The sequence below is a fragment of the Salmo trutta genome, unplaced genomic scaffold, assembly GCF_901001165.1.
Source record: "Salmo trutta unplaced genomic scaffold, fSalTru1.1, whole genome shotgun sequence".
In the NCBI taxonomy this organism is placed as follows: Eukaryota; Metazoa; Chordata; class Actinopteri; order Salmoniformes; family Salmonidae; genus Salmo; species Salmo trutta.
In genome coordinates, this window is record NW_021823068.1 from 20,001 (window position 1) to 30,000 (window position 10,000).

At 48.5% G+C, this 10,000-nt stretch overlaps 1 protein-coding gene across 1 annotated transcript in view; it reads left to right on the forward strand.

Moving 5' to 3' along the window:
• The window catches only part of LOC115188682 (vacuolar protein sorting-associated protein 13B), a gene marked incomplete at its 5' end in the record, with an annotated part of 34,533 nt that overhangs the window by 9,018 nt on the left and 15,515 nt on the right, over positions 1–10,000 (forward strand). Inside the window, 2 exons of the mRNA XM_029747395.1 lie at positions 6,487–6,609; positions 9,728–9,865. Of these exons, the coding sequence (XP_029603255.1) occupies positions 6,487–6,609; positions 9,728–9,865 (261 nt within the window). The remainder of the gene's footprint in view (positions 1–6,486; positions 6,610–9,727; positions 9,866–10,000) is intronic.

The window sequence follows — 10,000 nt, forward strand, 5'->3', positions numbered from 1 at the left end:
AATAATACAGTAGAAAAAAAAAATAAAAAAAAATAAGACTATATACAATGTGAGCAAATGAGGTGAGATAAGGGAGGTAAAGGCAAAAAATGCCATGGTGGCAAAGTAAATAAAGTATAGCAAGAAAAACACTGGAATGGTAGATTTGTAGTTTGAAGAAAGTTCAAAGTTAAAATATAAATAATATAGTGCAAAGGAGCAAAATAAATAAATAAATAAATACAGTAGGGGAAGAGGTAGTAGTTTGGGCTAAATTATAGATGGGCTATGTACAGGTGCAGTGATCTGTGAGCTGCTCTGACAGCTGGTGCTTAAAGCTAGTGAGGGAGATAAGTGTTTCCAGTTTCAGAGATTTTTGTAGTTCGTTCTAGTCATTGGCAGCAGAGAACTGGAAGGAGAGACGACCAAAGGAGGAGTTGGCTTTGGGGGTGACCAGTGAGATATACCTGCTGGAGCGCGTGCTACAGGTGGGTGCTGCTATGGTGACCAGTGAGCGGAGATAAGGGGGGACTTTACCTAGCAGGGTCTTGTAGATGACCTGGAGCCAATGTGTTTGGCGACGAGTATGAAGCGAAGGCCAGCCAACGAGAGCATACAGGTCGCAGTGGTGGGTAGTATATGGGGCTTTGGTGACAAAACGGATGGCACTGTGATAGACTGCATCCAGCTTGTTGAGTAGGGTATTGGAGGCTATTTTGTAAATGACATCGCCTAAGTCGAGGATTGGTAGGATGGTCAGTTTTACGAGGGTATGTTTGGCAGCATGAGTGAAGGATGCTTTGTTGCGAAATAGGAAGCCAATTCTAGATTTCACTTTGGATTGGAGATGATTGATGTGAGTCTGGAAGGAGAGTTTACAGTCTAACCAGACACCTAGGTATTTGTAGTTGTCCACAAATTCTAAGTTAGAACCGTCCAGAGAAGTTATGCTGGACGGGCGGGCAGGTGCTGGCAGCGATCGGTTGAAGAGCATTTAGTTTTACTTGTATTTAAGAGCAGTTGGAGACCACGGAAGGAGAGTTGTAAGGCATTGAAGCTCGTCTGGAGGGTTGTTAACACAGTGTCCAAAGAAGAGCCAGAAGTATACAGAATGGTGTCGTCTGCGTAGAGGTGGATCAGAGATTCACCAGCAGCAAGAGCGACATCATTTATGTATACAGAGAAAAGAGTTGGCCCAAGAATTGAACCCTGTGGTACCCCCATAGAGACTGCCAGAGGCCCGGACAACAGGCCCTCCGATTTGACACAATGAACTCTGTCAGAGAAGTAGTTGGTGAACCAGGCGACGCAATCGTTTGAGAAACCAAGGCTACTGAGTCTGCCGATGAGGATGTGGTGATTAACAGAGTCAAAAGCTTTGGCCAGGTCAATGAATACGGCAGCACAGTATTGTTTCTTATCGATGGCGGTTACGATGTCGTTTAGGACCTTGAGCGTGGCTGAGGTGCACCCATGACCAGCTCTGAAACCAGATTGCATAGCGGAGAGGGTGCGGTGGGATTCGAAATGGTCGGTAATCTGTTTGTTGACTTGGCTTTCGAAGACCTTAGAAAGGCAGGGTAGGATGGATATAGGTCTGTAGCAATTTGGGTCAAGAGTGTCAACTCCTTTGAAGAGGGGGATGACAGCAGCTGCTTTCCAATCTATGGGAATCTCAGACGACACGAAAGAGAGGTTGAACAGGCTAGTAATAGGGGTTGCAATAATTTCGGCAGATAATTTTAGAAAGAAAGGGTCCAGATTGTCAAGCCCAGCTGATTTGTAGGGGTCCAGATTTTGCAGCTCTTTCAGAACATCAGCTGAATGGATTTGGGAGAAGGAGAAATGGGGGAGGCTTGGGCGAGTAGCTGTGGGGGGTGCAGAGCTGTTGAATGCAGTAGGGGTAGTTAGGTGGAAAGCATGGCCAGCCGTAGAAAAATGCTTATTGAAATTCTCAATTATAGTGGGCTTATCGGTGGTGACAGAGTTTCCTATCCTAAGTGCAGTGGGCAGTTGGGAGGAGGTGTTCTTATTTTCCATGGACTTTACAATGTCCCAGAACTTTTTATAGTTGGAGTTGCACGAAGCAAATTTCTGTTTGAAAAAGCTAGCCATGGCGTTTCTAACTGCCTGTGTGTATTGGTTTCTAACTTCCCTAAAAAGTTGCATATCGCGGGGGCAGTTCGATGCTAATGCAGAACGCCACAGGATATTTTTGTGTTGGTTAAGGGCAGTCAGGTCTGGGGAGAACCAAGGGCTATATCTGTTCCTGGTTCTAAATTTCTTGAAAGGGGCATGCTTATTTAAGATGGAGAGGAAGGCATTTAAAAAAAATAACCAGGCATCCTCTACTGACGGGATGAGGTCAATATCCTTCCAGGATACCAGGGCCAGGTTGATTAGAAAGGCTTGCTCGTTGAAATGTTTCAGGGAGCGTTTGACAGTGATGAGTGGAGGTCGTTTGACCGCTGACCCATTACGGGTGCAGGCAATGAGGCAGTGATCGCTGAGATCTTGGTTGAAAACAGCAGAGGTGTATTTAGAGGGCATGTTGGTTAGGATGATATCTATGAGGGTGCCAGTGTTTGCGGCTTTGGGGTTGTACCTGGTGGGTTCATTAATAATTTGTGTGAAATTGAGGGCATCAAGCTTGGATTGTAGGATGGCTGGGGTGTTAAGCATGTCCTAGTTTAGGTCACCTAGTAGCACGAGCTCTGAAGATAGATGGGGGGCAATCAGTTCACATATGGTGTCCAGAGCACAGCTAGGGGCCGAGGGGGGTCTATAGCAGGCGGCAACGGTGAGAGACTTGTTTTTGGAGAGGTGGATTTTTAAAAGAAGTTCAAATTGTTTGGGTACAGACCTGGATAGCAGGACAGAACTCTGCAGGCTATCTCTGCAGTAGATTGCAACACCGCCCCCTTTGGTCGTTCTATCTTGTCTGAAAACGTTGTAGTTTGGGATGAAGATTTCACAGTTTTTGGTGGACTTCCTAAGCCAAGATTCAGACACAGCTAGGACATCCGGGTTGGCAGAGTGTGCTAAAGCAGTGAATAAAACAAACTTAGGGAGGAGGCTTCTAATGTTAACATGCATGAAACCAAGGCTATTACGGTTACAGAAGTCATCAAAAGAGAGCGCCTGGGGAGTAGGTGTGGAGCCAGGCACTGCAGGGCCTGGATTCACCTCTACATCCCCAGAGGAGCAGAGAAGAATAAGTATGAGGGTACGGCTAAAAGCTATAAGAATTGGTCGTCTGTGACGTCCAGAATAGAGAGAAAAAGGAGCAGGTTTCTGGGGGCGATAAAATAGCTTCAAGGTATAATGTACAGACAAAGGTATGGTGGGATATGAATACAGAGGAGGTAAACCTAGGCATTTAGTGATTATGAGAGAGATATTGTCTCTAGAAACATCATTGAAACCAGAAGATGTCATAGCATGTGTGGGTGGAGGAACTGAGAGGTTGGATAAGGTATAATGAGCAGGGCTAGAGGCTCTACAGTGAAACAAGCCAATAAACACTAACCAGAACAGCGATGGACAATGCATTTTGACATTAAGGAGAGGCATGCTTAGCCGAGTGATCGAAGGGTCCAGTGAGATTCAGACAGCTAGCAGGGCCATAGGTAGCAAGCTGGTGGAAGATGGGAGGGAGGTCTGTTTTTAGCCGCCTCGTGCGTTTCCGTCTGTGGGTTAGTGGGTTCCGTGTGGTAGGGGGGACCTGTCCAAGTTGGCAAAATAGTTAGTTATAGTGGCCCAAGAAAAGTGTCCGATAGACCTATTCAGATCGCAGCCGAAAAGACAGCTAACGATTAGCCGGCCGCAGATGGGCGATCAGGTTACGTCGCGACGGAGGGGCCAGTTGGATAACTCCCTCGGGCAGATAACGTCGGTGGTCCGGTCGTGAAGACCCGATGGGGCTCCGCATCGGCAGTAAAACGGGTCAGGATAGGTGAGTTGTAGCCCAGGAGACACTTCAGTTGGCTAGCTCAGGAATAGCCCAGGAGTGTACATTATCATTATATACATTATCATGGTATATAACATACTGTATATACATTACAATGGTATATATAAGACTGTAATCTCATCCCTCACTGTGACTACACTATAACAGACTGTAATCTCGTCCCTCACTATAACAGACTGTAATCTCGTCCCTCACTGTAACAGACTGTAATCTCATCCCTCACTATAACAGACTGTAATCTCATCTCTCACTGTGACTACACTATAACAGACTGTAATCTCATCCCTCACTATAACAGACTGTAATTTCATCCCTCACTATAACAGACTGTAATCTCATCTCTCACTATAACAGACTGTAATCTCATCCCTCACTATAACAGACTGTAATTTCATCCCTCACTATAACAGACTGTAATCTCATCCCTCACTATAACAGACTGTAATCTCATCCCTCACTATAACAGACTGTAATCTCATCCCTCACTATAACAGACTGTAATCTCATCCCTCACTATAACAGACTGTAATCTCATCCCTCACTGGGACTACACTGTAACAGACTGTAATCTCATCCCTCACTATAACCGACTGTAATCTCATCCCTCATTATAACAGCCTGTAATCTCATCCCTCAGTATAACAGACTGTAATCTCATCCCTCACTATAACAGCCTGTAATCTCATCCCTCACTATAACAGCCTGTAATCTCATCCCTCACTATAACAGACTGTAATCTCATCCCTCACTGGGACTACACTGTAACAGACTGTAATCTCATCCCTCACTATAACAGACTGTAATCTCATCCCTCACTGGGACTACACTATAACAGACTGTAATCTCATCCCTCACTGGGACTACACTGTAACAGACTGTAATCTCATCCCTCACTATAACAGACTGTAATCTCATCCCTCACTATAACAGACTGTAATCTCATCCCTCATTATAACAGCCTGTAATCTCATCCCTCAGTATAACAGCCTGTAATCTCATCCCTCTGACCGTTCAGCTGCCGGTCCTTTATAAACCTGTGTTATTATTCATCACATTAAAGAGGCAGACACTCTTGGACCGAGAGGTTTTTTAAATTCTCTCTAAGTACATTCATAAACTCTCTCCAGGCCACTCATCTAACGGCTGTGTGGATCCAGTGGAATTCACAGCTCGGGCCCAGACCCCCGGCCCAGACCCCGGCCCAGACCCCCGGCCCAGACCCAGACCCCGGCCCAGACCCCCGGCCCAGACCCCCGGCCCAGACCCCCGGCCCAGACCCCCGGCCCAGACCCCGGCCCAGACCCCGGACCAGACCCGTTCCCTGTTCCCCTCGGCATTACAAATATTTTTATACCTTATTCTCTGGGATACGGATTACCTGGGTCTCTGGCAGGTCTCCCAAAGTAATGGAACGAGGAGGAGGACCGTGGAAGCAGGGAGAGGAGAGGGGAGGAGGGACGTGGAAGCAGGGAGAGGAGAGGGGAGGAGGACCGTGGAAGCAGGGAGAGGAGAGGGGAGGAGGACCGTGGAAGCAGGGGGAGGAGAGGGGAGGAGGGACGTGGAAGCAGGGAGAGGAGAGGGGAGGAGGACCGTGGAAGCAGGGAGAGGAGAGGGGAGGAGGGCCGTGGAAGCAGGGAGAGGAGAGGGGAGGAGGACCGTGGAAGCAGGGAGAGGAGAGGAGAGGGGAGGAGGACCGTGGAAGCAGGGAGAGGAGAGGAGAGGGGAGGAGGAACCGTGGAAGCAGGGGGAGGAGAGGGGAGGAGGACCGTGGAAGCAGGGAGAGGAGAGGGGAGGAGGACCGTGGAAGCAGGGAGAGGAGAGGGGAGGAGGACCGTGGAAGCAGGGAGAGGAGAGGGGAGGAGGGACGTGGAAGCAGGGAGAGGAGAGGAGGACCGTGGAAGCAGGGAGAGGAGAGGGGAGGAGGGACGTGGAAGCAGGGAGAGGGTAATGGTAAAACAGGGAAAGCAGGCCTTGTAATTATTAAAACAGAAGGTTTTATTGGTGTGGTTCGGGGGGGGACCCACGGTAAGCAAGGCGAACCACACTTAGGTCCCCCTCCTAAATGGCACTCTATTCCCTGTTTAGTCCACTACTTTTGACCAAAACCCTATGGCCCTATGGGCTCTGGTCTAAAAGTAGTGCACTATATAGGGAATAGGGTGCCATTTGGGCCCAGCTGGTGGTTCCAGATTGAGAGTGGTGGCCTTCATGTGACCCAGGTCTCCACAGACGCCACAGAGTAACACGGCCTCACGCTAATCAGCGTTAAAGAGCCTTGTTCATGATAGGCCAATGATATGGGCTCTTAAAACCTTGTGCCGCAGATGGTTTCATTGCTTTCTGTGAATGAGTGGCGTTTTGTGTGGCCTGTTTTTAGACCGCGGCTTCTCCACTGTAGAGAAGCTTCCTCAGTCTGTCTCATTCACCCCCTAACTTCCTGTCCTCTCTTCCTCCTCCTCTCTTCCTCCTCCTCTCCTCACCTCTCTTCCTCCTCCTCACCTCTCCTCTCTTCCTCCTCCTCTCCTCTTCTCTAGGTGCTGATGATGGGGGAACCCTTCTTTGACTGTCAGATCGGCATCGTGGGCGTCCGGGCGCTCTGCCTGAAAGGCATCATGGGAGTGCGGGACTTTGAGGAGAACTTGAACAGACGGGAGGAGGTAAAGAACTAGGCTGTTTTACCTCGACCCTCCTCCCTCCTCTCCATCCTCCCTCCTTCCTCGACCCTCCTCTCCTTCCTCGACCCTCCTCTCCTTCCTCAACCCTCCTCCCTCCCTCCTCAACCCTCCTCTCCCTCCTTCCTCAACCCTCCTCTCCCTCCTCCCTCCTCTCCCTCCTCAACCCTCCTCTCCTTCCTCAACTCTCCTCTCCTTCCTCAACCCTCCTCTCCTTCCTCAACCCTCCTCTCCTTCCTCAACCCTCCTCTCCTTCCTCAACCCTCCTCTCCCTCCTCAACCCTCCTCTCCTTCCTCAACCCTCCTCTCCTTCCTCAACCCTCCTCTCCTTCCTCAACTCTCCTCTCCTTCCTCAACCCTCCTCTCCTTCCTCAACCCTCCTCTCCTTCCTCAACCCTCCTCCCTCCCTCCTCAACCCTCCTCTCTTTCCTCAACTCTCCTCTCTTTCCTCAACCCTCCTCTCCTTCCTCAACCCTCCTCTCCCTCCTCAACCCTCCTCTCCCTCCTCAACCCTCCTCTCCTTCCTCAACCCTCCCTCCTTCCTCAACCCTCCCTCCTTCCTCAACCCTCCCTCCTTCCTCAACCCTCCTCTCCTTCCTCAACCCTCCTCTCCTTCCTCAACCCTCCTCTCCCTCCTCAACCCTCCTCTCCCTCCTCAACCCTCCTCTCCTTCCTCAACCCTCCCTCCTTCCTCTCCTGTAACCTTTACCTCAAACTAACATCTCTCAAAGTGGACCTGCAGTGTGGTTTGGTTACTAACATCTCTCAAAGTGGACCTGCAGTGTGGTTTGGTTAATAACATCTCTCAAAGTGGACCTGCAGTGTGGTTTGGTTACTAACATCTCTCAAAGTGGACCTGCAGTGTGGTTTGGTTACTAACATCTCTCAAAGTGGACCTGCAGTGTGGTTTGGTTAATAACATCTCTCAAAGTGGACCTGCAGTGTGGTTTGGTTACTAACATCTCTCAAAGTGGACCTGCAGTGTGGTTTGGTTACTAACATCTCTCAAAGTGGACCTGCAGTGTGGTTTGGTTACTAACATCTCTCAAAGTGGACCTGCAGTGTGGTTTGGTTACTAACATCTCTCAAAGTGGACCTGCAGTGTGGTTTGGTTACTAACATCTCTCAAAGTGGACCTGCAGTGTGGTTTGGTTAATAACATCTCTCAAAGTGGACCTGCAGTGTGGTTTGGTTACTAACATCTCTCAAAGTGGACCTGCAGTGTGGTTTGGTTACTAACATCTCTCAAAGTGGACCTGCAGTGTGGTTTGGTTACTAACATCTCTCAAAGTGGACCTGCAGTGTGGTTTGGTTACTAACATCTCTCAAAGTGGACCTGCAGTGTGGTTTGGTTACTAACATCTCTCAAAGTGGACCTGCAGTGTGGTTTGGTTACTAACATCTCTCAAAGTGGACCTGCAGTGTGGTTTGGTTAATAACATCTCTCAAAGTGGACCTGCAGTGTGGTTTGGTTAATAACATCTCTCAAAGTGGACCTGCAGTGTGGTTTGGTTAATAACATCTCTCAAAGTGGACCTGCAGTGTGGTTTGGTTACTAACATCTTTCAAAGTGGACCTGCAGTGTGGTTTGGTTACTAACATCTCTCAAAGTGGACCTGCAGTGTGGTTTGGTTAATAACATCTCTCAAAGTGGACCTGCAGTGTGGTTTGGTTACTAACATCTCTCAAAGTGGACCTGCAGTGTGGTTTGGTTACTAACATCTCTCAAAGTGGACCTGCAGTGTGGTTTGGTTACTAACATCTCTCAAAGTGGACCTGCAGTGTGGTTTGGTTACTAACATCTCTCAAAGTGGACCTGCAGTGTGGTTTGGTTACTAACATCTCTCAAAGTGGACCTGCAGTGTGGTTTGGTTAATAACATCTCTCAAAGTGGACCTGCAGTGTGGTTTGGTTACTAACATCTCTCAAAGTGGACCTGCAGTGTGGTTTGGTTACTAACATCTCTCAAAGTGGACCTGCAGTGTGGTTTGGTTACTAACATCTCTCAAAGTGGACCTGCAGTGTGGTTTGGTTAATAACATCTCTCAAAGTGGACCTGCAGTGTGGTTTGGTTACTAACATCTCTCAAAGTGGACCTGCAGTGTGGTTTGGTTACTAACATCTCTCAAAGTGGACCTGCAGTGTGGTTTGGTTACTAACATCTCTCAAAGTGGACCTGCAGTGTGGTTTGGTTACTAACATCTCTCAAAGTGGACCTGCAGTGTGGTTTGGTTAATAACATCTCTCAAAGTGGACCTGCAGTGTGGTTTGATTGTTGGTTAAATCTATGATCCAAACTTGTGCTCTGCTGCTGTGTTCTGTGTCACCCTCACAGATCCTGGAATGGTTGTGTTGACAGCAGGCTGTGATGTAGAGGAGGACTGAGGGAGGTCTCTCTTCTATTGTGGAGGACTGAGGGAGGTCTCTCTTCTTCTATTGTGATGTAGTGGAGGACTGAGGGAGGTCTCTCTTCTTCTATTGTGATGTAGAGGAGGACTGAGGGAGGTCTCTCTTCTTCTATTGTGATGTAGAGGAGGACTGAGGGAGGTCTCTCTTCTTCTATTGTGATGTAGAGGAGGACTGAGGGAGGTCTCTTCTTCTATTGTGATGTAGAGGAGGACTGAGGGAGGTCTCTCTTCTATTGTGATGTAGTGGAGGACTGAGGGAGGTCTCTCTTCTTCTATTGTGATGAAGAGGAGGACTGAGGGACGTCTCTCTTCTTCTATTGTGATGTAGAGGAGGACTGAGGGAGGTCTCTCTTCTTCTATTGTGATGTAGAGGAGGACTGAGGGAGGTCTCTCTTCTTCTATTGTGATGTAGAGGAGGACTGAGGGACGTCTCTCTTCTTCTATTGTGATGTAGAGGAGGACTGAGGGAGGTCTCTCTTCTTCTATTGTGATGTAGAGGAGGACTGAGTGAGGTCTCTCTTCTTCTATTGTGATGTAGAGGAGGACTGAGGGAGGTCTCTCTTCTTCTATTGTGATGTAGAGGAGGACTGAGGGAGGTCTCTCTTCTTCTATGGTGATGTAGAGGAGGACTGTGTCAGTGTGTTTCTATACTGTGATTGATTGATTCTGTGTCTGTCCTCTCCTCCTTTTCCCAGGATGCAGTGTTCTTCCGCTGTGGGGAGAGTCTGAGCAGTAAAGGGATGACCTACCTGACCAACTCGCTGTTCGACTACCGTTCCCCAGAAAACAATGGGGTCAGAGCGGAGTTCATCCTGGACGCCACCAATCACAAGGTCAGAACTCACACAGGCCTCATAGTGAACAGTTATCATCATGGAATTACACAATACTGACGTCTCCTGAATACTGTATCTGACCTAAATATCACCCTGTTAGAAGCTGTCCTCATCACCCTGTTAGGGGAAGCT